Source organism: Hyaena hyaena, unplaced genomic scaffold, assembly GCF_003009895.1.
Source record: "Hyaena hyaena isolate Hyena2069 unplaced genomic scaffold, ASM300989v1 scaffold_4, whole genome shotgun sequence".
NCBI lineage: Eukaryota > Metazoa > Chordata > Mammalia > Carnivora > Hyaenidae > Hyaena > Hyaena hyaena.
The window spans coordinates 2,438,435-2,463,747 of record NW_024080636.1 but is presented as its reverse complement, the minus strand read 5'-3'; the positions used below and the strand labels follow the sequence as shown (position 1 = coordinate 2,463,747).

General features: G+C 48.7%; 1 protein-coding gene across 1 annotated transcript in view; it reads right to left on the bottom strand.

Annotated features, from left to right (window-relative positions):
• SREBF2 (sterol regulatory element binding transcription factor 2) overlaps positions 1 to 24,786 on the bottom strand; it is a 56,136-nt gene extending 31,350 nt beyond the window's left edge. Inside the window, exons 1-2 of the mRNA XM_039236739.1 lie at positions 24,540 to 24,786; positions 571 to 999 (exon numbers count right to left, since the gene is read on the bottom strand). Coding sequence (XP_039092670.1) covers positions 571 to 999; positions 24,540 to 24,627 — 517 coding nt within the window. The 5' untranslated portion in view covers positions 24,628 to 24,786. The remainder of the gene's footprint in view (positions 1 to 570; positions 1,000 to 24,539) is intronic.
• Positions 24,787 to 25,313: the final 527 nt, after the last annotated feature.

Sequence of the window (25,313 nt, the reverse complement as noted above, 5' to 3'; positions counted from 1 at the left end):
AGGGTCAGGGGGAAATCTGATGCAAAGGCACTGGGCACAGCGCAGCAGAGAAAGCCACTCACTCCCCCTCCCCCATTCACCCCCCCCCCCCCCCCCCTCCCCCCCCCCCCCCCCCCAGGGCCTAGTATGAGGCCTGCTGCACGGAGACCCAGCACCTGCTAGGAGTCATATATTCTCTGTAGTGGGTGCTCAGGAGATGTCTGCTGAATGAATGGTTCTCAACCTACAGGTGCCAAGATCTGGCTGTTGCTTGGGTCAGTTTCCAGACTCCTTTTTTCAAGCCTGTAGCCCTAGTTACCGGGGTTGTGTCTACTATGCTTGTTAGATTCTCCGACCAAGCGTCCTTGAAGCAGGCACAATAGATGTTAAGGTAACTAAAGAGGCAGAATGTGAACGGTTCCCGTACCCACTGTCCTTCCTGCTTGTTACCCAAAATTCCTTCAAACAAGGACCAAACTGATGGATTCTATCATCCCCAAACAGGATAGAACCATTTGCCTCAGAAGGGTCTGCAAACTGGCACACACACTTTTGAATAACCAGTCACTACGGCATCTGACTTCTGATCACCTTGAAAGCTGGTAGCCGCGTTCTGGTATATCAAAGGCTGCTGGATGATCCTCGTCTGGGGAGCTGTGCTGAATGTCGGGGTGATCATCACCGTCTGCTGCTGCAGCTGAGCTGGAGGCTGGGGCTGGGGCTGGGGGCGGGGCTGAAGAACTGGAGTCGCCCTGGGGGGGGTGGGAACTGCGGTGGGGGGGACTTTGACCTGCAAGGCTGGAGCCTGGGGGGAGGCGGCCGAGGGGGAGAAGGAAGGCAGAGGGACCTGGCTGAAGGACCGCTGCAGGGAGGGATCTGCGGTGCCGCCCCCGCTGCCTCCACCATTGCCGCTGCTTCCACTGCTGCCGCCACCCCCGCCGCCAGGGAAGGAGCCACACAGCTGCTCGGAGAACAAGTCAGGGAACTCTCCAACTTGATTGCTGACAAACTGCAGCATCTCTGTGGATAAATAAGAAGGAGTCATTCTATTACCACCCAAAATATCTAGTAACTATCAAATTTGCTTAAGAAACGGAGGCCTGCAAATCAAAAGGTTTTCCCATGACCATTGCAAAAATGGGTCGAAACTTCTCCTCCCTCTTAGGAGGCAAACCAGGAGACAACAGGGCAAGACTTCATCTCTTTGATGTTCTCTTTCCCCACCCTACCTCCAGGCCCTTTCTACCAACTTTCTTGATGGTTTCAGGCCAAACAGGAGCTGCCTCTGTGCTAAGTGAGCATTGCTTGTGCAGGTTATTGCTGGTCTCATCTTACAGTTAGGGACACTGGGGCAGGAAGTGGGTAGTGGCTGTCCTAAGGCTTTGAGGCTCAGTAGCCTCAGGTGTGAGGCCACCTCCAGTCTCTGCACTGTTCTCCGTGGCAGAGCAGAAAGGCGGGAGTCAGGCTCTCACCCCAGGCTGCCCTCGCCCCTCACCACAGGTGGGCTCTGGGCCTTCTCTCCAAGAAAGGTACATACAGACAGCCCTGGGCGCTGCTGGTACCCACAGGAACACTCAGGGATGATGGAGTTGATGGCCTCCAAGTCATGGATCGTTAGGGGTGGAGTGGATGGAAAGATCATATACAAAGTCCGTAACGGGGAAATAACTTGGCCAAGGTCCCATGGCTCATCAGGGCACAGTGAGGGTTAGGACCAGTTCTCTGCCTCCCCGCTTCATGATCTGCCACTGTACCACAGCGCACACACTACCGGAAGGTCAGGGCAGAGCAACCCCAGCCCTGGGCTCCATGCTCTAGGGCGCCCACCCCAGCCCTCCCCTGGTTGTGTCCCTTCTCTCCGGGCAAGGAGTCTGTGAGACCAAGGGGATGTGTCCACCTGAAGGCCACGGCCCCCTTCTAGATGACGCTCTAAGTACTCGGGACCCCTACGTTCCTAGCCCAAGGGGCCTCAAGCCTGCCTCCAGGGCCTCTTCTCCTAATCCATCCTCCTCAGAATTGCCCAAAACCCAAGATAATCCATAGCTAACAAGTCATCTCTCATGACTCCTTCCTCCCTATGGGCTGGTCCCCATCAGAAGTCTGGGGCCTCGGCTTTGTCCCAGGTATTTTCAGACCTACAGTTCTTTACACTCTCCATCCCCTCCCCCTTCTAGTATGTTCCCAAGTGGCTACTGCTTGTTCCTGAACTGTACACCCTCCTCTCTAAACATTCAAGGCCACACGATGCTCCGACTTAGTCACTAAAATTCCCCAAACCAAAAAAAGGCACCACTTCTTTTCATTTTTTTCCCCCAAACTGTCCACCAGCAAGGCCCTCCCAGGCCTTTAACAGTGTGTGCGCGCGCTCGTATGTGGAGGTAGCGGGGCTGGGCTACGAAGAATCTTATGTTAGGCAAGCAGAAAGCTATTGGGGGTTTCCAGGGTGACCAGGTAGGACTGATACTTAGCAGTTCGATGCTGCCAAAACAGCATCTCGTAAGATAAACTATGTAGCGGTATTATTTACCAACACCTCAGCACTCTGCCGTGGCCCCTCCACACTCAGCCTGCTGTATGTGGGAGGGAGAAATGGGCACATTGCCACACTGTAACTGGTACTAACCAATTCCAATTCCTCGTACATGAATCAAACTAAAAAATGTCCTTAAACTCAGCACAAGATTTAAACAAAACACGATTTAGTGCTGACACATTCCAAGTACAACACAAGATTTATAAAAGCATTTTAATAAAATGATTAAGAGAAACCTAGTAATCTGCTGAACTTCCCAGAGTTCCCATAAAATCCCAACTCTGGGAAATCAACACAGAGGCCTGCTTTGTGAGCCCAAAGAACATCACATCCACGGAAAGCTAAGGTAGCACGAGGCACGAGAGGCCAGAGGTCTGGTAGATGGGCACAAGCTTTGGTACTAGATGGGTCTCAGGAGGCCACCTACCCAGCTGTGTGAACGTGGACAAGTCACCTCTCTTAATTCCTGCTTCCCTCACCACAAGAGGCTGCCTTAAGAATACTCACCCCAGGGGCGCCTGGGTGGCTCAGTTGGTGAAGCATCCGACTTCAGCTCAGGTCATGATCTCACGGTTTGTGGGTTCGAGCCCCGCATCAGGCTCTGTGCTGACAGCTCAGAGCCTGGAGCCTGCTTTGGATTCTGTGTCTCCCTCTCTCTTTGCCCTTCCCCTGCTTGCACTCTGTCTCTTTCTCTCAAAAATAAACATTAAAAATTAAAAAAAAAAAACACAAAACAAAACCTCATTCAGCTTCTTTTCTGTGAGGACTAACAAAGCTAATTTGTGCAAAGTGCTTGGCAAAAGGCACACCTTTACAAAGGTCCCTATTAGTGGTCATTCCAGAGCCCCTCCTGCCTGGGCACCCGGCTCCACTGATCCCATTGGGATGAGTGCTCTCCAAAGCCTTTCGTGGAGAAAGGCAGGGGCTGGCACAGTGAAGTAACCTGCAAAGGTCACAAAGCTTGTTTACAAAGCAGGTTAAGAGTATGTAGGCAGATGGGACGCAACTGCTTAAATTTAAAAAAATAAATTCTTTTCAACCCACACACGACAAGCTCCAGTGGTGTTACCCGCAGCCAGGCAGATAGGCGCAGGGTTGAGTGGCGCAGAGGGGCCCGTTAAGACCAAGCGTTTGAAGGAAGGAGTAATGGGAAGAGGCTCCTTGAGCCCCCGCTCCAGCAGGGCACACCAGGCCTCCCCGAGACCCCATCTGGTCTGCAGTGACAGAGACGGGGAGGCCCTGCCAGCCGGAACGAGGCCTGGAGAACCACGGCACAGGAGGCCCACTCCGGGTGCAGTTTTGCACTGAAGCTCCAAGCCGTACCCCGTGGGAGCGTCCTAATGTCTCGTGTTCCCTGCTCTAATCGCTGGAGCGCTGCAATCACACAGGCTCTCATTTCCGCCGAGAGCCATGAAACCCAGAAAATGGAGGCCTGGAGAAGGCACAGGTTTTATGGGGCTTTGAAAAATGAAGTTCCAGAACACGTACGATGAGTGGAGGGCCAGCCAACTGGGGCCTCTTCGGAGCCGCCAGCCCTGCAAACCGTAGCTTACCTGGTAGGGATGCTCCTGGCGGTTACCCTCTCCGACTAAGCCACAGTCCAATTGTTTTAGTTTAGTTTTTTTAAGTTTTATTTATTTTTTGAGAGAGAGAGCAGGGGAGGGGCGAGGTGGGGGGACAGAAGATCTGAAGAAGGCTCTGCACTGACAGCAGAGACCCTATGTGGGGCTCAAACTCATGAACCATGAGATCATGACCTGAGCCGAAGTCACACACTTAACTGACTAAGCCATCCAGATAAACCCCCATTTTTTTTAAGTTTATTTATTTATTTTTAAGAGAGAGAGAAAGAGAGAGAGCTAGCGTATGAGCAGGGGAGGGGCAGAAAGACCGAGGGAGAGAGAGAATCCCATGCAAGCCCTGTGCTACCAGCACAGAGCCTAACACGGGGCTTGGATTCACAAACTGTGAGGTCTGGACCTGAGCCTAAGTCAAGAGTCGGACACTTAACTAAATGATCCACCCAGGAGCCTCCATATTTGTTTTTTAGATGCTTCTTAAAGGGATAAGTTTGCTTAATTAAAGTAACCTGGGCCCCAAGAAACTACACCTGGGCTTTGGTCCCTTTAAAAGCAAATAACCGGGGTGCCGGGGTGGCTCCGTCAGTTGAGCATCCGCAATAGTTGCCTTTCCCGTTTCAGTTCAGGTCATGGTCTCTCCACTCGTGGGTTCAAGCCCTGCATCGAGCTCTATGCTGACAGCTCAGAGCCTGGAGCCTGCTTCGGATTCTGTGTCTCCCCCTCTCTCTGCCCCTCCCGTGCTCAAGCTCTGTCTCTGTTTCTCAATAATAAATAAATGTTAAAAAAAAAAAAATTTAAAGCAGGTGACCAAAATCAGAGGCTGTGGCTGTCACCTGTGCATTGCAACTACTCTGGAGCCTCATCCAAAGATGCCCCAAGTTCACATGCACTTTACGGAGCTTGCAACCTGAAGGTAACATAAATCACTCTGTCCAGCAGCCAGCAGCATCTACCTGAGAGTGAGGTGACCCGAAATCTGGGCAGATTAACTCTGGTCAGGAATAAAGAACCTAAAACCCCAATGAGGTAACGTAGCCTCCAAAATGCAGTCAGTCAACAATTCTTCAGTGGCCATTTGCTACTTAGCCCAGTTAGGTGCTGAGAGCACAATTTTACAAAGTAGGTCATTTATTCTTATATTTTGTATTTATTATTCACCTGTGTTAGATAATGTTTTAAAGTAACTTTCTTTTTTTTTTGAAATTGTAAAAGTGGGACGCCTGGGTGGCACAGCCGGTTAAGTGTAGAACCCTTGATCTCATCTCACATTATGATTTCAGGCTTGTGAGTTTGAGCCCCACATTGGGCTTTGTGCTGATGATGTGGAGCCTGCTTGGGATTCTTTCTCTCCTTCTCTCTGCCCTTCTCGTTTGTGCGTGTGCTTTCTCTCTCTCTCTCTCTCAATATAAATAAACTTTAAAAATTAAAAATAGAATAAAATTGTAAAAGTAACATTTACTATCGAAAAATTCAGAAAAAAATTAAATGAAGAAAAAAATCACCCAGCAATGCCACCTCCCTGAGACATCCACTGTCAATGTTCTCATATGTCCTTTCTGTACATGCATGCATGTGTGTGAACAGTTTTACAAAAATGGGATCACACTGAAGATGCTATTTTGTACCCTGATCTTTTCACTTAATAAAATATTAAAAGTATTGTGTCAACCATGATGGATAGAACATGAGGGTTTGTGAGAGTCCCATAGCATTGTACCGTGTCATATATTGTATCAATGCATGAGAATTTAACCACCTATGGGGCGCCTGGGTGGCTTAGTCAGTTAAGCGTCCAACTTCGGCTCAGGTCATGATCTCATGGTTTGTGGGTTCGAGCCCCACATAGGGCTCTGTGCTGACAGCTAGCTCAGAGCCTGGAGCCTGCTTCAGATTCTGTATCTGTCTCTCTAACTCTCCCCTGCTCATGCTGTCTCACTCTCTCTCAAAAATAAATAAAATATTAAAATTTTTTTAAAATTAAAATAAAAAAGAATTTAACCACTTAGGGATGACAAATGGTTATTTTCAATTCTTTGGCATTAACTCTTGTAAAAACTCTTGTCCCACTTATCTGACAGGGCAGGGGGATAAAGTTCTAGAAATTGGGATCAGAGGAAAGGTATGTGTGTTTTCGAAAAGTTGTAATAATCTATGCTTCTGTCAGCATTTCCCCACCACTGTTTCTGCCATTCAAACAGCAGGGAAAAGAACTACAGCAGTCAGGGTGCACGAAGTACTATACGAGGCTGAACTTCTCCCTGCCAATTTTATTGGCCATTTGTATTTCTTTCTTCGTAAATTGCCTGCTCTTGACCTTTGCCCACTTTTCCATTGGGCGATTTGTCTCTTTGTACTGATTTGAAAAAAATTCATAGATGATGGATATTTGTTCCTTCTTATACATTTGCAACTGTTTGCACACTGCTAGTTTTTCTTTTATTGAAGTTGAGTTGACATTAACTTTTTTTAAAATTTCTTGAGGAAAAATAATGGCATAATGAGTAAGGTATCATGCCCTAGTGCTATAACTTGGGCTAAGTTTTACTTCTCTGAGCCACAGTTTTCTCATCTATAATATTGGGGCTGAAATTATACCCACCTCATGCAGATGCTGAGAGAATCTGCACAAAATCTAAAGCAGGCATAGAGCCTGATGCTTGGTATTAATTAGTGCATATTATTTGTGGCTTTTTTTTTTTTTTTGACAGTTTTGCTTGGACTTTTGTTTTGAAGATTTGAATGTGTCCCAATGCATTTGGGTATATTAGGGAACAGTTTGGTCACATCATGAATTTTGTGTTTCCTTATGCATGACGGAAACAGTAGGTAATGGAAAAACATACCCAGCTGAAACATGCCACATGGGAGTACACAAAATGAGCACAGGCACACACCTCAGACATCCACCAGCTTCATCAGGTCTCTGCATGTGCCATGAACCATAACCATTAAACACCTGGATGAGAACTTCCCATCAGATGGCACACAGCCCTCTGTCCATCACTTCGTAGTAACTCAGGGACTGTAACTTCCAACGCCCACTTCCACAAGCAAACCTTTAATAAGGGGCCCTATTTATTATGGTATTTATGTACTTCTTAGCCACTTAGTATCGGTAAAACAGAGCTGTTTTTTTAGAATCCTTCCTTGCTTTTAGTCTTTTTATTTTTCTCTTTTTTTTGGTCACTTCTGAAGATTTTGAGTGTTGTGACCCGAATCTCATTTTCCCCACAAGCCCTATGGTTTACATTACACGGTTTTGGTTAGTGCAGTGATTTTAAAGGAAGGGCTATGTTGCATTATGGCAGAACTGACTGTATACAAATGCTACTGTTTTTTTTTAAATTTTTAAAAATGTTTTATTATTTGTTTTTGAGAGAAAGAAGGCAGAGCACGAGTGGGAGAGGGACAGAGAGAGAGGGAGACACAGAATCTGAAGCAGCTCCAGGCTCTGAGCTGTCAGCTGTCAGCTCAGTGCCTGACGCGGGGCTCAAACTCACAAACTGCAAGATCATGACCTGAGCCAAAGTTGGACGCTTAGCCGACTGAGCCACCCAGGTGGCCCACAAATGCTACTACTGTGTAATGAAATGACATGGTTTTTGTGTTACACTTGAAAAGTCCCTCATCCCAAAGATTGTAAGGATATTCACGTAATTTTCTTCATGTAGTGTTGTTCATTAATCTTTCACATTAGATCTGGCCAACAAGCGTAAGGACACAGAAGTAAGTATAGTGTGTGATGTTGGTAGGCTGCTGGGAATCAGATGGACCACAACCAGTGAGCGGGAGGGTGGGTATCACGAAAGTTAATCCACAACTGTGAGCTTCTTAAGAAACAAGTATCTTGCTTTCAAGCTGATGACCCTACTGTCCCTCCTAGGATGTTTTTTTTTTTTTTCCTGATAATAAGAAAACAAAACAAAATAACATCAAATGTAGACCAGTATCACACCTGAGGGTCAACAGATCACTTTCCCTGCCTCCACCATTTTGCTATCTGTGATCACCACTGCGTTCTCGGGACCTGAAACATTAGTTACCTCCATTCAGGTCACCCAGAAGAGCACTTAAGGAACTGGGCTGTCGACTAAACCCATCAACACAGAAACCCTGAAATGCAAGAATATAAGGAACATAGGGACACATCACAGGTAACTGGTGCCTAAAATCACTTCAAACACCAGGGGGCACATTTGCTAAGCCGCTCAGAGCACAGAGACAGCATCATGCACTTCAAGGCAATTCTGGGTCACCTTCCTGGCGGACACGGAGTCTGGAGGAGGGCTGAATGACACAGGATGGCAAACTAGTGACTCAGGCATCTTATATTTTAAGCGAGGGATGAGTAAACCCTTTTTACTGGCAAAGAAGCCACAAAAGAAAATTGGGCAGGGAGGTGGGGGTTCTTAAATGCCTGTGTTTCATAACACACAGAAATGTGTCACTGCATGTATCAAATATTACATAATAAAATAAAACATTTGAAAACTAAGAGAAAAAGAAAACACAAAGGGAAGCCAATGCCATTCTCACATGGTCTTCTGGACTCCTCTCCTACCTCTCTCCCCCTATCTGCCCAGCTGGATGTTAAGGGCAGCCTCCGAGAGTCCCAGCTGGCAAGCCCTGAACTCTCTGGTCCAACCCAGTAGGGGACCTGAACCAGCTCCCAGTTTCAACCAGGACAGTGATCTTCAGCACCACCTTCAACTCAACTGCTCTTTCTTCTTCTTCCCTCTACCCTAAGTTTACTATGAGCTCCTGGCAAGCCTCTTTTCATGGTGTCACAGTTCTCTCCTCGCTTCACTTCCATACTCAACTGCAGCCTCCTACCCAGTGACAATTGTCTTCTGTGAGTATCTTGTTGGTCCAACAGTCTTTCAAATCAAATCAAATCTCTTATTAAACACAAGCTTCAAAACTTCCTGCCAAACTGCTCCCTCCCACTCCTAGGAATTTCCCTTCCCACTCACCTTTGCTCATCATCCACCTGGGGGGAAATACCCACTCCTTTTATCTGTACATGCCTTTGTGGGGGAGGGGGAAGATCATTCCAGAATGTGACTGCCACAGCGCACCTTTTCTGTTCCTCACCACCCTCTTCCTTTCTGAATTCCACAATTCCATTTCAAAAGCACTTAAATGACTTTCAACAAGTACTCTTCTCTACCTCGGATCCAGCCATCTTTGAGCTCTTGAACCCAATTATGATTTATGTGTTAAGAAAAATGATCTGAAACTTGGAAAACAAGGCAATATATGTACATATAGTGTCCCTTTAAAGTCATGCTACAGGGAGTAGTATGCGCTGTGACTACTGAAGGTCATCCGATGCTCTGTGGAAACAAACTCGTTTCACTTCTATTTACCATGGGTTAGGTAAAGTTAGATGTTCATTTGTAGAAAATTGTTAAGTGGTAAATGATTTCTCTCTGATAAAAAAGATAAACTTGAAGGCTTTGTTTGTATTTCCCTGTAGGACATTAACCAGTTCTGCACCTAAACTTGCAATCTTATTCCTGCATCCTTTTTTTCTTTCTAAACTATGTTAAGTATCAGTTTCTTACATTCTCTTTTTGATCCAGCTTTGTAGTCCTGATGGTATTCTCATTAACAATGTTAACAAATCTCTGGTATGTGCTGATGATATGTTAGCTCACAGTAGGTTTTGAATATTCAAAACATTTTATTTTGCCACATTACATAAAGTTATATTTTTTTAATGCTTTTCTCATAGATTACGCTTCACAAGCACATGGACAAAATCTTCCACTCTCCTAAACTTCTCCAAGTACTAACCATTCTGGCAGTTAAAAAAAAAAAAAAAACTGGCATCAATTCACTGAAATGCTCCCCAAAGCAACTTTCATGGAATCGTAAAAATGGCAGTTACGCTTTCTGAACCAAAACTGGAAGGGACATGTCACCTCACAATGGGACAAGATATTTCTGAAATTCAAGTTATCCTGGGAAATCTGGACAAATCTGTTATTTCTGCAAAGCTTCTACTTTTGGTGACATGGGTATGTAAATGTAAATGTAAATCCTACTTTACATACCCACGTTAAATGTGCTGAGCACCCACTGTGCGCTGGCCTAGAGAGATGATAAAAAAAAAATAAAACTTCACAATCGCAGCAGCAAGGACGACACGGGGAAGGTGCTGGTGGAACGGCCTCTTGCGGGAGCTGGACTAAGGCTGATGGGCACACAAAGGGGATTCGAGGCCCAGGGAATCTCAGAAGCCAAGGGCTGGTTTCTCAGAACCCACAGAGTTAGCACAGTGGGCTGAAGAGAACGGGCAACTGCCAGGGCCATGGGCTGGGCAGGAGTCAGGGTCAAATCACGACAGGTTATTCGGTAGCTCATGGTGATGAACTTGGTCCTTCTCTTTATTAAGGAAGGAACAGTGAGTTATCCAACAGCGCTCTCGGAAACCCCTCTGGGTCAGCGGCTGCTCGTACTGGCTTGTACAAGGGGGCTTGGGCCCCCCAGAACCCCCCAACATCCTGAACGCTTTAAGTTCATTCTGAGCACGAACTCGAGGCTGAATTCTGACTTGAGAGGATAATAGCAGAATAGCTGAAACAAAATCTTGGATAACTTCATCAACTGATGAGGACAATCTTCTGAAAACTGATTAAAGACAAGGTCTGGTTATATGTGAGGTTCTAAAAAATGGTCCACACTGGGAAACAGGCCACCTCCTAGAGACAGTGTGAAGGAAGTGTGGCAAGGAGTCATATTAAGGGAAAAAAGCAGGATGTCAAAAAGCTAAACCAAGAACTAACTAGAAGGCCGAAGAGAAAAGGGATTCCCAAGCGTAAGTTCAAAGAGTACTGAATGAAGAAGATCTGGCTATCGAATAGCAAAACCAGACCATGAATCTGTCAATGTAACTGCTGTGCTGACTTTGGGGGAAAAAAAATCTCTCTGAGGCTCATTTTCTTGTAGATATGGGAATAATCCAAACTCTTACACATACACATTATATATATATATTCCTATCCATATATCCAGAACATAAAGAGTATTTGATTCTCTGAGTATTGATTTTTTAATTTTTATTCTTCTTATTTTTTTTGAGAGTGAGTGAGCAAGGGGTAGAGGGAGGGAGGCGGGGAGAGAGAAAGCACCCAGATGCCCCAGGAGGCACATGTTCTGACAGCGGAAACCCTGTGCAAACATCTGCCAGGGTCAGGCACCAAGTGTTAAGATAAAGAAGCTGTAGAGCATGTTGTTTAAAAAGGCTTTGTTGTTGACTTTTACTGCTATTTATCTGTTTGTGTGTGAGTATATATTTATATGCAAAGTTTAAACATTTTTTTTTTCTTAACTGCAAAAGCACCTCATTAGCACTGTCTCCTAGTTGTTTTTGCCTTTAACACCTTGCTGGCACTTTCACATGTACTGTGGTATATAATCTTCAAATCACCCTGTGAAGTGGTAGTTTCAAGTACTCTTTTAAAAACTCTTTTAAAAAAGAGTCAGTGCATGTAAAGTACTTTAGAACAGTGCCCAGCACACAAGTTCTTGAAAAGTGACGGTGGTGGTTACACAGGAAGAAACAAGCCCAAGTCCAAATTGGGGGTGACGTGCACACAGCCTTAGGCAGGTGGGCAAGTGCGCGGCAGTGACCTCTTCCCGAGCCTGTGCTCTTTTCGCAAGTACCCCGCACCAGCAGCTGCCCCAACAACCACACCGTGGGGCTCCCTCCCTGGATGTCCTTCCTCGCGGACACCCCGCGAGGTGGCCCAGGGCTCACAACACTGCCGCACTCAACAGTCCAGGCACACCACCCATGTAAAAGCCCCACCCTGGGTCCCAGCCGGTGAAACCAGGCCTCCCAGTCCTCAGAGAATCCAACTGGAGGCAAGTTAGAGGCATCAGATTGTTGGCACCCCACATTTGAAAGGCTGTCCCTCTTTTTCCATTTAGGACTTTGCAATGTCTGCTCTTAGAAACAGGTCAGGAGTAGACTCTGAGAACTAAGAAGAAAGAACTTGAGGCAATCAGTAGTAGCCATAACACAACCAGTACACTAATTGTTAACACCTACTAAGCTCTTAGTGTGCGTCAGCGATGGCGTTCAGCACTTTGCATAGTTTCCTCATTTAATCTCACAACACTCTGAGGCAGATACCATTATCACCTCCACTACACAGACGAGGAAAATGAGGTACAGTGAGGTTAAGGAACTTGTCCTATGTCACCCCGTCAGCAGGTAGTGGAGCTGGATTTTGCGGTCAGGTCTTAGCCACCACACTGTACACTTGCTTTGGCTCCATTACTGGTTGAATGGATGTTACCAAACAGACCCTGGCATCGGGCAGATGCTCATTAAGTGCCTCGCTCACGAATGAGAGCCCATACCTCCCACTCGGGAAGGGCAGGAGTGTCATCTCAGGTCTTTCTGTATTTCCCGTCTTCACCTGCTCCCGCCCTGCACCACGCTGCTCTTTCACTCTCCTGGAACAAGACTGAAAGGTGAGCAAGACATGGAGAGCGAGACTGCAGAACCAATCCTGCACTGTCCTGTTCTAGAAGACAAGGGCATCGCATGTCACGGTGCCAGGTAACCAACCGAGTGTCAACAAAGGCAGGTGCAAGCTGAACCACTCTCCTGACCCTCCTGGGGACAGAGCCTCCACGCCAGGGGATCTCAACCTTGTTCAGTCCTAAAACCAGTCAGGCAAAGGTGAAAGACCCCAATGGCCCACCATCCCACCCTTCCACTCACTCCCCTAAGACTAGGGACAAAACAAAAATTGCAAAGCAGATTAGTAAGTCGTGCTATAAGCACCCACCCAGCACCCACAGATACTGGGTACTATGTTGCTGGGAGGTGGAGGAAGCCCAGGGCAAGGATTCCCAAGGGGCGTGGCTCCCTTCCCACCTTCTCATCTCTCTCTTTTTTTTTAAATTTTTTAAAAATGTTTTATTTATTTCTGAGAGAGAGAGAGAGAGTGAGCGTGAGCAGGGGAGGGTCAGAGAGAGAGGGAAATACAGAATCTGAAACAGGCTCCAGGCTCTGAGCTGTCAGCACACAGCCCCAACACGGGGCTCGGACCCGTGAATGTGAGATCATGACCTGAGCCGAAGTCGGATGCTTAACCAACTGAGCCACCCAGGCGCATCCCCCTCCAACCTTCCTATCTCAAAGGGAAAAGATAGGGAAACCCCACCAACCCCCACCCACTGTGACACGGGCGAGAACAGAGTGCTTCACAAAGAAAGGGCTGTTGGAGGGGGCTGGCTCAGTTGGTGGAGCATCTGACTCTTTTTCTCAGGGTCGTGAGTTCAGACCCCAACGTTGGGTGTGGAACCTACTTTAAAAAAAATAAAAAAGACGTTAAAAAGAAAAAGGAAAGAAAAGGCTGTCGGAGAGCAGAGGAAGGACTGATAAGAGTAGAGGAAATACTGAGCCTCTGGCAGGCAGTGGAAGAAGAGTTTTTGGAGTTAAGAGAGAAGGAAGGTCACAGCAGACAAAGGAAACAGGCTGAGCAACCTCCCCCCCCCCCACCCCAGGAGATGCCCTTCGAGCTGCTGAAGAGGAGCAGGCATGGAACAGAGTGGAGCGGCTCCCAGTCATGCTGTAAAAGGCCGGGGTGGTGCCACAAGGCGTTGGCTCTTACTTTGGAGGCAAGGAGAGGCACAGAAAACGTAGTGGACGCTTGCGCCTTTCGTTGTTTGTCCATCATTCGACCCGACGCTCCCATCGGCACCCTGCTCTTCCTTTCAGAGAACCCCCATGAGCGGTGCTGGTGGGCGGTGAGGCTTCCCTCCAGTCAGCCCTGATTCATGCACACCCCCACCGGGAGCGTGACTCTTGTGGGGGTGACCCACGAGAGCGACAACCTGTCGGGCCTCACTGCGGTGAGGGGAGGATCTGACCCAGGTGCCCTGGACCATCCTTAGCTGAGCTCTGCTCCGGAGCCTCCCTTGGTTCAGGCCCCTTCTCCAAGTCAGGCGCTGCAGCTTTGCTGGTCAGTCGGTCACCACTGTCCTTCCAACAAACTCCTTTTCTGTTCAGGCCAGAGGCAGTGTCTGCTGCTCCCCACCCAGCCTCCTGACCGACACACTGAAGCCCAGGAGGGAGGGACCTGAGCAAAACTGTGTTTGAGAAAGATAACAAACTGATAGTTATCAAGATTGTAGTCTGTAAATGGCCCACACACTCAACTGCCTTTCCAAAGGGCTGTTCCCTCAGCCTAGAATATGACTCCTCTCTCCTGCCCCTTTATTCAGCCGTTAAGACCTCCGCTTACAAGGTGCTCCACAGAGAATTCCTCGGATCCACCCTTCCACTAGTTAGGTGTCCCCCTCCCCCAGACGCCATCCCAGACTTCCCACACTCAAGATCTTAGGGAGTGCACCCTGGTGGGCTCTTAGACACATTGCAGGTTGAGAACCTTGATCCCACAATAAATCACGTGTTCCCAGAACAGGCCAAATGATTCCCAAGTTTGGTCCAGCTCTACCAAAAAGAACATCCTGATACTTTTCCCTTCTTATAAAGTTCTGTTCTTTCTTCCCTCACATCTCAGCTCAAATGCCAAAGTCCCTGTTGAAGACACTGCTGATTCCCTTCCTTAGTGCTCACTGAACTACTTGGAGTTGGAGTCTCTGTCATGGCCTCTGTCGCATTTCACTTCGTATAATGTCTCGTTATTTAGATGTCAGCTCCCTGAAGGTGGGGACTGTTCCACTCACCTCCAACACCCTAAAGAGCTCTAACACTGTGCTGGGAATATAATAGATACTCACCCATGCTGAATTGGTTCAAACACATTTTAAAAATTATATTAAACATTTTTAAAATAACTTCTGCCCAGAAGGGTCACCACTTATAGTGACAGGTTTCCAGAGTCAGGACACATCCCACCGCATTCCCACAGGGCAGAAAAGTATATGGGATCCCATGTTAGGAGGCCCAAATTCAACTCCCGACTCCATCAGCATGGGAAATCTTGGGCAAATTGTTTTATGTCGCAATGTCTCATCTGCAAAATGGGAAGAAAAATGAAGCATTGACCTCACAGCACTGTTAGACAAATGTATCAGTAGGACTTTAGTAAAAGTGTAAGGCTTCACCATCAATTTCACACTTAGCAAGAAGCATGACTTCCCTGTTGCTGTGGAACAGTGAGGGCCAGTTTCACAAGGTGGCTCTGCATCTGGCTCAGCCGTCGGAATTTCATCACTGGTCCAAACCAGACTCTGAACCCAACAGACCAGTTTCACAGGCCAGATCCAGAGGCCAGATTATAAGACATTTAGACACATGTTCATTAGCAATTCCAGAGGCCTAAGTAATTCAGAAAGAGTTCTGCTTTTCCAGTTTCCAAACCGGTCAATGGTTTAGGATTAGTTTCTAAACAGAGGTTCCCAAGGGAGCCTTACCTGGAGGCCCAGGCTCTGGGAGCCGGCTACTCTTAAAAAAAAATTCCATCAAGTCAACCAAGTTTAACCCTTGAGTCCTGTGCTTCAGAAATGGAACACTTTAGGGGCGCCCGGGTGGCTTAGTTGGTTAAGCGTCTGACTTTCGCTCGGGTCATGATCTCGCGGTTCGTGGGCTCGAGCCCCGCGTCGGGCTCTGTGCTGACTGCCAGCTCAGAGCCTGGAGCCTGTTTCAGTCTGTGACTCCCTCTCTCTCTGACCCTCCCCTGCTCACGCTGTCTCTCTCTCTCTCCTAGAAATAAATAAAACATTTAAAAAAAAAAAAAAAAAGAAATGGAACACTTTACTCTGTACTCTGTGACTAGTCCTTTGTGTCCCGCCCACCCCACCTACAAGAGCCCTTACGAAAGAAAAAAACACCGTATTCTATAAAAAGGCCCTTTGGTCCTAAGAGTCAACTTGCAAAGTGAACTTCCTTATTCATTCTCAGATAGAATCAAAACAGCTTGTCAGTTCCTGCCTTCTTCCCTTTATGTGCTTTGGCTCACTTGATTCTTGTAGTACCTGTGATATAGATGTCCCTGGTCCTCACCACACAGCAGGGACAAGGCTCAGAGAACTGTCGCAGGACGCGGGGGAGGTCACTTGAAGCGCCAGCACAGAGCAGACCCCTCTTGGTAAATACGGGTCACTAAGTGTGCTTCTGAGCAGAGGCTCCCGGGTCTCTCTGGCGCTAGCCCACCACACCATCTCATGTTTGCAGCTTGGAAGCCCATTTACATCAGACAAGAGATGGGGCTGGCGAAAGATACACGGGTTTTGGGAGTTAGGCCTGTCTGGACTGAGGTCACCTTTCTACCCCTTACCAGTTGTGTGATCTGGGCCCCGGTTTCTCAACTGTACAGGCCACAGAATCAGGAGACAGGATTAAAAGCAACGTTTTAGGAGACAACATGGGTAAAGGGCCATACGCACTGTGTGAGGGCAGGGTCCTCGCTTACCCTGCCAGTGTGGCATCCAAAGCCCAGTTCCACACAGGCCCTAAGTAAAGGTCGGAACTGCAGGCCTGACGCTGCTGGGCCCACAGCTGGTGCTGCAGACACAGTGATTTCAAAACCTGGTGACGGATGGAAAAGTAGAGGTAACTGCAGGCACAGTCAATAACTAACAAAGCAAAAGATGAATCATATTCTCCTAGGGAACACCAATAACCTAAAGTTCAAATGAAGGTATTTGAAGTATCATGAGGACTGAACTATTCTTAACAAAGGGCACTCCCTAAAATGCCTGTCGATTTGGGTGAAAAGTAGTCCTAAGAGAATTATGGTGAAAGGAAGCAACTTCCAGAACACCACTTACAGTGACGGAAAGCCCCCAAAATTTTTTCAGAGAGGACGCACTGAAATTTTGGGGCAGCAAGGGCTGCTGCCAAGAAACTACATGAAAGACAGCACAGGCAGAGAAGAAAGTCCCAACAGAACCATGTAAAACAAGAAACTAGTTTTCAAGTCCCCCAAAGCAGAGAGCTGAAAGTAGGAACTGCTCTATGTTAAGGAGAAATTTTAGGGACGCTTGGGTGGCTCAGTCAATTAAGCGTCCAACTTCAGCTCAGGACATGATCTCACGGTTGGTGGGTTCGAGCCCTGCATTGGGCTCTGTGCTGACAGCTTAGCGCCTGTTTCAGATTCTGTGTCTTCCTTTCTCTCTGCCCCTCCCCTGCTCGTGCTCTGTCTCAAAAATAAATAAACATTAAAAAGAATTTTTTTTTAAAAAAGGAGCAATTTTAAGTAAAGAGAGCAAGCAAACCAAATTGAAGTGGCAGAGGTGATGGCCAGTCCCAACCACGGGGGTCCCGGGCAAGCGAAGGGACCATCTGAGGCATAGGAAGGGATCGTTCAGAAAGCTGGTCACTACTCACTGTCCAGTGGTTCTAAATATAGGAAAGTGAGGCACCGGGAGGCCAGGCCAGAGGGGTCTGTATATTGGGGGCTCGGGGTGGGGCTAGGGTGGCGTGAGCTCTAAACAGCACGCATGTACAAAGACAGTCAGAATAAAGGGACCAGAGTCCTAGACTCTGCCGGGAAGTTGACGGGCAAAAGGCTCTCTCCTACACACGGATGGTGGCGTAAATTGGCACATCCTCTGTGCATGGTGGTTTCACAGGATCTCTCAAAACCACAAACGTGTGGAGCCAGAACAGAATGTTAGTTCCTGCCCCTTCCATTTATAAGTTTTCTATCATTTGATTCTTGTGGCATCTGTGATGTAGATCATCACCAGCCCCACTATGACCCAGCAATCCCACTTCTGGTCCTTTACCCCGCACGTACACCTGCACGCGTGTGCAATGATGAATTTACAAGCTAGTCACCACAGCGGTGTCTTTAATAGTAGGACCGGAAGCACCCTCAAATGTCCATCAGAAAAGGGCTGGATGAATGAAGGCACAGCAGTACATGTATGCAATGGAAAACCATGCAGCAGGAAAGATCTCTGATATACATAGTTAAGTAAAACAAACAAAAACAAAGGCAAGGTGCAGAAGAACAAAGCTTGTAGCATGCTCCCTATCTGTGTAGAGATAAAAAGGGGAGCAAATATTAAAAGCCATGCTGGGGCACCTGGGTGGCTCAGTTGGTTGAGCATCTGACTTTGGCTCAGGTCATGATCTCTATGGTTCGTGGGTTCGAGCCCCGCGTCGGGCTCTGTGCTGACAGCCAGCTCAGAGCCTGGAGCCTGTTTTGGATTCTGTGTGTCCCTCTCTCTCTGACCCTCCCCTGTTCACGCTGTCTCTCTCTCAGAAATAAATAAAACATTTAAAAAAAGTTAAAAAAAAAAAGCCATGCTTATCTGCTTATATTTGCACATAAGGAAGTTCTGAAGAAGGTAAAGAAACTACAGAATGAATTACTTGAGAGGAGGCGGGGCTGGTGGGCGCTAAGCAAATGCCAGCAGGGCTGGGACATGACTTCACAGTCCTCTCTCACATTTTTAAATTTCGCCATAGGAATGTACTGCCCTTTTCGAAAAACTAAAAATATTTTCCAAGTGGTTAAGCCCCAATCACCACAGTAATCACAGTAATGGACAGCGAACGGAGAGTTTAAAACCTGGAAGGGCTACGGCTGCCAGGGTGAAGGGGCCGCCACCCTCCCTGCGCGGAGTGCTCTCTGGGAAATACACACCAGGGAACTGACTCCAGAGTGACTTGCTCATGTATGTTCGAGCCAAGAGTGTTTATGTTCTGCAGGGACATGGATACGCAAGGGCCTGTCTGTGCTGGGGGGGACGGGGGGGCAGGTTATGCTGCATCACCCAGCTATTAAAGCTCAACTGTTTCAACATCTAGCAACCTGTCAGTGAGGATGTTGTAACAATTCAGGCACCCATTAATCAAGCTCAGGCAGCATCCAGGGGATACAGACTATCTGATCATCAGAAAGTGCTCCTTTGAATAAAGTGGTTTAAGAACCTTTTAAATTATGAAATGCAGGAGAGAAAAGATCCAGCGGAGACAAATACAAAAATGTATTTTTTAAAAAATACGAACACATGAGCTGAGTGGGAGAAGGACAGAATAGACTGTTCGTGACCATTAGGCCAAAGGCCTGGGTGTGAGTGCAGGGCAACGTTTGTCAAGGGCAAAGCCAAACACACCGGGGAGGGAGGAGAGACCCAAGGAGGCTGGTTCAGTGGTCCAAGCGACCCCCAAAAACTTTGTCCCAGGAAACGGAACGGGATCAGAAGCTAAAAACGGGTAAACAATAAATAAGCTGTGAGCAACAGCAGCACTTTCACCCCAGACGTGAGCCACGGTGATGTATACTCAAGTGTCAGAGCAAAGTTTCTTCTTGAAAAAGCCACACATGGGGTAGAACGTACATCTGTGCTTCGCCTCACCGAGCAGTTTTCCCCCAGAATGACTCACCAGAGAGAAACGTGCAAGGTTTCCGCAACTCGCACCTCCCAGCGCGGTGCCGGCCACGCCCTGCCACACCCGCCCCTGGCTCACCGGCTTGGCCACTCCAAGCTCCCCATAGACGTGGACCACCTAGGGACAGTGGCTTCAATGATCACTCCCCAGGGAGATGGCTAAGGTAATCCCAGGATAAGTGCCCGACAGCAGAGCCAGACAGACGTCAGGTGGGGCAAATAGAGGACAGGGGATAAAAGGAACTAACTTTGTACTGAGAGTTTCTGTCACAAGAACTAGGGCAGAATTCATTGCAAGAACATGGAAAGTGAGCAAGTGAATAACCAGTGCTATTACAGGGCCTAGGGAAAATACAAACAGCAACAAACAACGCAGAGGACTGGGGCACCTGAGTGGCTCAGTCGGTTAAGTGTCTGACTTTGGCTCAGGGCATGATCACAAGGTTCGTGGGTTCGAGTCCCACGTCGGGCTCTGTGCTGACAGCTCAGAGCCTGGAGCCTGCTTCAGTTTCTGTGTCTCCTTCTCTCTCTCTCTCTCTGCCCCTCCCCCACTCATGTTCTTACTCTCACACTCTTGCTCACTGTCTCTCAAAGAATAAATGTTAAAAAAAAAAAAAAAGGAGAGGACCTATACAAGAGAAACGAAAGCCTACGTCCAAACAGTTGCACACAAATGTTCACAGCAGCTTCATTTATAAAAGCTGAAAAGTAGAAACACCCTAAATATCGGTCAACTGATGAATGGATAAATAAAACACGATGTGTATCTCCACACAAGAGAACGCTCTGCTGCAACACAGATGAACCTCAACGTCAGGCTAAGGGAAGGAGACCACATGTTCCATTTCTGTGAAGTGTTCAGAACAGTCCAATCCTCAAGGACAGAAAGGAAATTAGCTCATTGAAAAGTTTCTTGAGCCTTCTCCAAAGAAAACAGCTGCCTCTACTTGCCATCATCTACTCACTCCCGACCTCTTTCTGGCTTATCTAGACTTGGACCCCTTCATCTGACTGCTCTGTCAAAGGCCGATCTCCTAGCAGTCAAATCCCATGGCTCCTTTCATGGCCTTGTCATCCCTGCTGTCCTCTGCAGCAGGATCTCCGGCATCTACTAGCCACTCTTTGAAAAGTTCACGTTCCTTCAGTTTTCTATTACACTTTCCCCACCTGATCTGACTTCCCAGTTCTATCTTCTCTCACCTCTAGCCTCAACTCCAGTGACTACTCTTCAATCTCCATCCCCAGTTGTGACCTTTTCCTGAGTAACTGGCCTGACTTCCCAGTGGAAGACCACCCCCTCCCGCCCACCAGCACCTCAACTGCTCTACACTTAAGACAAATGTTTATCATCTCCCAAAACCAGCTCTTCCCGCTTCAGAACTCTCCCAATGCCCGAGGGTCAAAGTCTTGATAGGATCATAGAATTCCACCTCTACTCTGCCTTCAGGGCAAGGTCTCCACTGAGGCCCCAGCCTGCTATGTCCACCATCTTGCATGATGGCCACTTCCTATAGAGACCCCATCACCCTCTTAGTATTATCACCTCACACCCAGATAGCTGCAGTTCCCTCCTAAACTGGGCTCCCTGACTCTAATCTTCCTTGCCCATCACCACAGTTGAAGTCTCCTGAAACCCGTGACTGATGCATCATTTCCCTAGTTAAAAATCCTGAGCAGGTCCCCCTCGACATTCCATCAAATATGCACATCAGGTATGAAGAACCCCCCCAGTCTGGCTCCAACCCACCTTTCAGACCTTATCTTCTACCGTTGCCTTACACATACCACGTGGGTCCAAGAACTCACTAGTAATCTTTGATCTCTAAAGCAGCTCGATCCTCCTTGGCCATGTGCTTGTCATGATTCTGCCACCTCCTTGGCCATGTGCTTGTCATGATTCTGCCACCGATCCTTTTGGGTCTTAGGGGAAGGACACCTCTGTCATTGCGCCCTTCCTGAGCCCAGTGGAAAAATATCTCCCCTCTCTGCCTTTGCAGAAGGGCAGGTTTATCACAGGACGTGAGGCACTTCTCATAATGCAGTCACCCACCATAAAAGAAAGTGCCCTAGACTCTATCATCAGAGGACCGGAGGCCTGGGACACCAGAGCATCCTTCAGGGGAACGAGCCCCTGGAGACCAACTGAGACACCATGCTTTGTTGGGCCTACACTTTGAGCCAACACTTAAAAATGTGGCCGTTTCACATAAAAATCCTGACGTGGGTACCTCTTGAAAAAGAGACGGCAGATTCCTTTTCCAAGAGGCCTCCCTCACCTAAATTAGTCTAAATTAGTCTGCCCTAGTCATTCTATATTAACATGGGCCCATATTATTTTCTTCATGCGTTCTGCCAGAAGTGTTCATTTTAAGTTATTTGTTCCTCTTGTGTTTCCTCCCTCCAGAATTCCTTCTCTGAGAGGGAGGAGAATGTGGATGTCTTGTTCAAAGCTATCCTCAACACCCTGTCCATCACAGGGGTACTTAGTAGCCACTCAAGACATGTGCTGAATAAATGAATGGATGCGGCCTCCATGGACTCACATCCTTGAAGGGCACTCACAGATTATAGCACAGATGAGGTTGCCCAGGGAAGGATCTTGCCCAACTGGTCTTCCTGGGCCAGATATGAAATCCCCAGGTTGCAAGATGTGCAAACTGCACACCATCCCCCAACACACGCACAAAGTATATTTATTCATTCTCATGGTCTCTTCCTTACCTGACTGGCTCTAGAAACAACTGGGCAGGTTACCCCTGATCTAACCCAACTCCAAGATTCAACAACGTAGAATTCTGCCCAGACCAAGGTCATTAGATTCATTCAGGCATTTCACAAATACTTGGTTCTAAGTGCTAGGAATACAGCATGAAGGAAACAGAAGGACCTGGCCCTCATGGACCTGACCTTCTGGAGGGGGAATGGATGCATAAGAATTCAGGAATTTTTGTAACTGCAGACCACTGGCCTTCAGCCTGCCCAAGCCTTCTTGAGCTCCAAGACCCTGGTCAAAGGCCACCTCCTTGGAGCGGTCTTCCTGGTATGCCAGCCTTGACCAAGCTTCCTCAATGCTGACTTTCACTTATTACTCAGAGTAACTATAAGCTATTCTATACTTAGCATTACACTTTTATTGTTATTCATCTTAGGCTCCATGAGGCAATATAAATTCTCTTTCCTAACTTTCACGTTCCCTACCGCTCAGAAACCACAGCTGACACTTGAATACTTGTTGAGCAACTGGAGACAGGGAGCCACTTAGGTCCCCTAATCTGGTATGGGGACCTGTGAAGCCACTGAACCACTGCAGTAGTTTCTAGAATGCATATTTTACTCAGAAATCTAGGGGGCCAAGGTTAATACCTGACTACTAGATAATTAACACGTTACAAATTAGAGAAACAGGAACTGGTTATGGAATGAGAAGGCAAAATGCACATGAATTTCTTCATGTAAGCTTGTTGGTAGGCAGCCTTAGGCATACTTCTTACTGGGTGGGTAACCTTGGGTAAGTTAATGAACCACCTTGAGCCTGTGTTTCAGGATCTGTGAAAGGGGATGAGAGTAGTAGAACAGATGTCTCTATCTATTGAAGCTGTTGTTAAGGATTGAGAACATTAATGTGTATGAGTGCTTAACACAGTGCCTGGCACATAAATGCTCAAAGCATGTTAGCTGCCCTTCTTGAGTTCAAGAATCTCTCTCCTCTATGTGTTAACACATCTCCAGCACTTAGTGGAAAAAAATCTGTGGCAAGACTTGGGGCTTCCATTAAGGGTCTTAGCTCACTGCCAGGATGATCAATAACAGAAGGCAAGGACAAGCCAAGGAGTTAAACGTTACAGACGCAAAATGGGAAACATTCTTTTCAATGAGCCGCTGCCACTTATCTCTTCTCCTAGAAGAGAATCTTCTGCTGCCTCAGTTTCTTCATCTGTATAATAGGGATGGAGCCGCCTTTCCTGCCTGCAAGACTGTAGTGAAATCCTGGACCTGATAGCACTTTATAAACTCATGAGCACAATGCAGTTTCGTTACTGCTTACGACCATGGGTTCTGGACAATTTAAGGTGAGTGACCTTGGACAAGTAAACATCTGACCTCAGTCTCCCATGGGATTGTAGTGGGGAATAAGTGAAACAATGTAAAGAATTTGGGGACTAACAAGAGGGCCCAAATATTGAGAGTTATTATTGTGGTCATTAACCTATTTATTGGCCTCCTCAACCCCAAGAGTCAGGTGAAAGTCTGCTATAGAGACACCGACACTTTGCCCAGGAACTGGGCTCTCTTGCTGGTGGACCTTGGGCAAGTAACGACCCTCTCCAAACTTTGGATTTCCATGGTCACAAAATGAGAGCATTGCAAGAGAGAATCCCTGGGCTCCAACCAGCTCTTCCACTCCGCTGTTAAGGTCGCCTGAACAAAGGCTACCCTACCCGCTCCCCCGCCTGTCCCCGAAGGGCCACAGCTCAAAATTCTTGCTGCCCAATTCCCTTTGCAGCGCGATAGCAGGAGCGCCCGAGTCTCCACGCGGGAGAGAAGCGTCCATACTCTGCCGCCACCGCTCGCTTCATCAGCAACTTGCTTCCGCAGGCGCTCCCTGCCCAAAGTTTCCCAGAGCGCCAGGAGACCTGGCAGCGGGTCACGCCCTGGGGGGACCAGAGATGAGAGCGCGGAACCTGAGGACCCTGTTTCGGTAATCCCAAAGCCGCCCCCGCGGCCGGGCGGGGAGTGACAGGTGCGACGCCGAGCTGCGGGCGACTGGAGTGCGGGACCTCGCGCGGCGCGTGTAGGTGCGCGAGGGAGGCGGCGGCCGCGCGCTCTCCTCCGGCCGCTCCCGCTGGGCGCTCGCGACGCCCCCAGCTACACGCTCCCGGCCCCACGACCCCCGCTCCGCTTCCGGACACGCGGCACCGCAGAACCGAGGGGCCGGGTGGGGACCCAAACCCGCAGCGCTCCGAACGGTTGGGTTCCGCCGGGCAGACCGCGCGTGCCGATTCTTCCCGCGCGAGCCAGGGCTGAGGGGGGTGGGCGCAGGCGCGCCCGCGCGCTGCCGTAACCCCTTCCTCCCCGCGCGCCCCCGCACTCCCACCCACCCACCTACCACTCACCGTCGATGTCCCCCAGGGTCAGCTCGTCGCCCAGCTCTGTGAGCGTCTCCATGGTCTCCAGACCTCCCAGCTCGCCGCTCTCGTCCATCGCCCAGCTCGGCGCGGAGGCCCCCCTTCCGTCCCGCTCAGGGAGACGCGGGGGCGGTGCCGCCGCCACCGCCCATGACACCCGACAGCCCCCTCCCGTGTACCGCCTCACCGGCCGGTGCCAGCCGCCGCCATGTTTGCGCCGCGCGGGAGGGGCGGGGCGGGATTCCCCCGCCCCAACCCGCGCCCTCCGCGGCCCCGCCTCCAGGCCGCGCGCCCCCTTGTTTGTTGTCAATGGGACCAGGGTGGTCGTGGCCAATCAACGCGCGAAGCGGCGCGTGGGGTGATGGCGCGTCAACGATCAGCAGCTCAGATTTGCATAGTGAGGCCCCGCCCCGCGAGGGCTCGCAGCAAATGCGGAGAGAAGCCTCCCGGTCCTCAGCCCAACCTTCCTCCCTTTGCTTAAAGGCGCCGCTCCGTTTTCAGTTGCGTCTGCCTCTGCAAACTAGTCCATCTACCGGCTGGGGGTGGAAGGGTTAACACCCTCCACCCCCGCTTGCGGGTCGCCCCCTGAGCGCGCTGTGAGCACATTACGTCATCTTCTCAGCCGCTTCCCCCGCCCAGCCTGCCTGGGAGAGCGGGTAGAATCAAACCTGGCCCCCAACGCTGGGGCCCGGAGGAGTCTCGATCACTCAAGTAGCGTTCCTAGGAAGCCGCTTGCGAAGGCGGAAATGGGAGGTTTGGCGT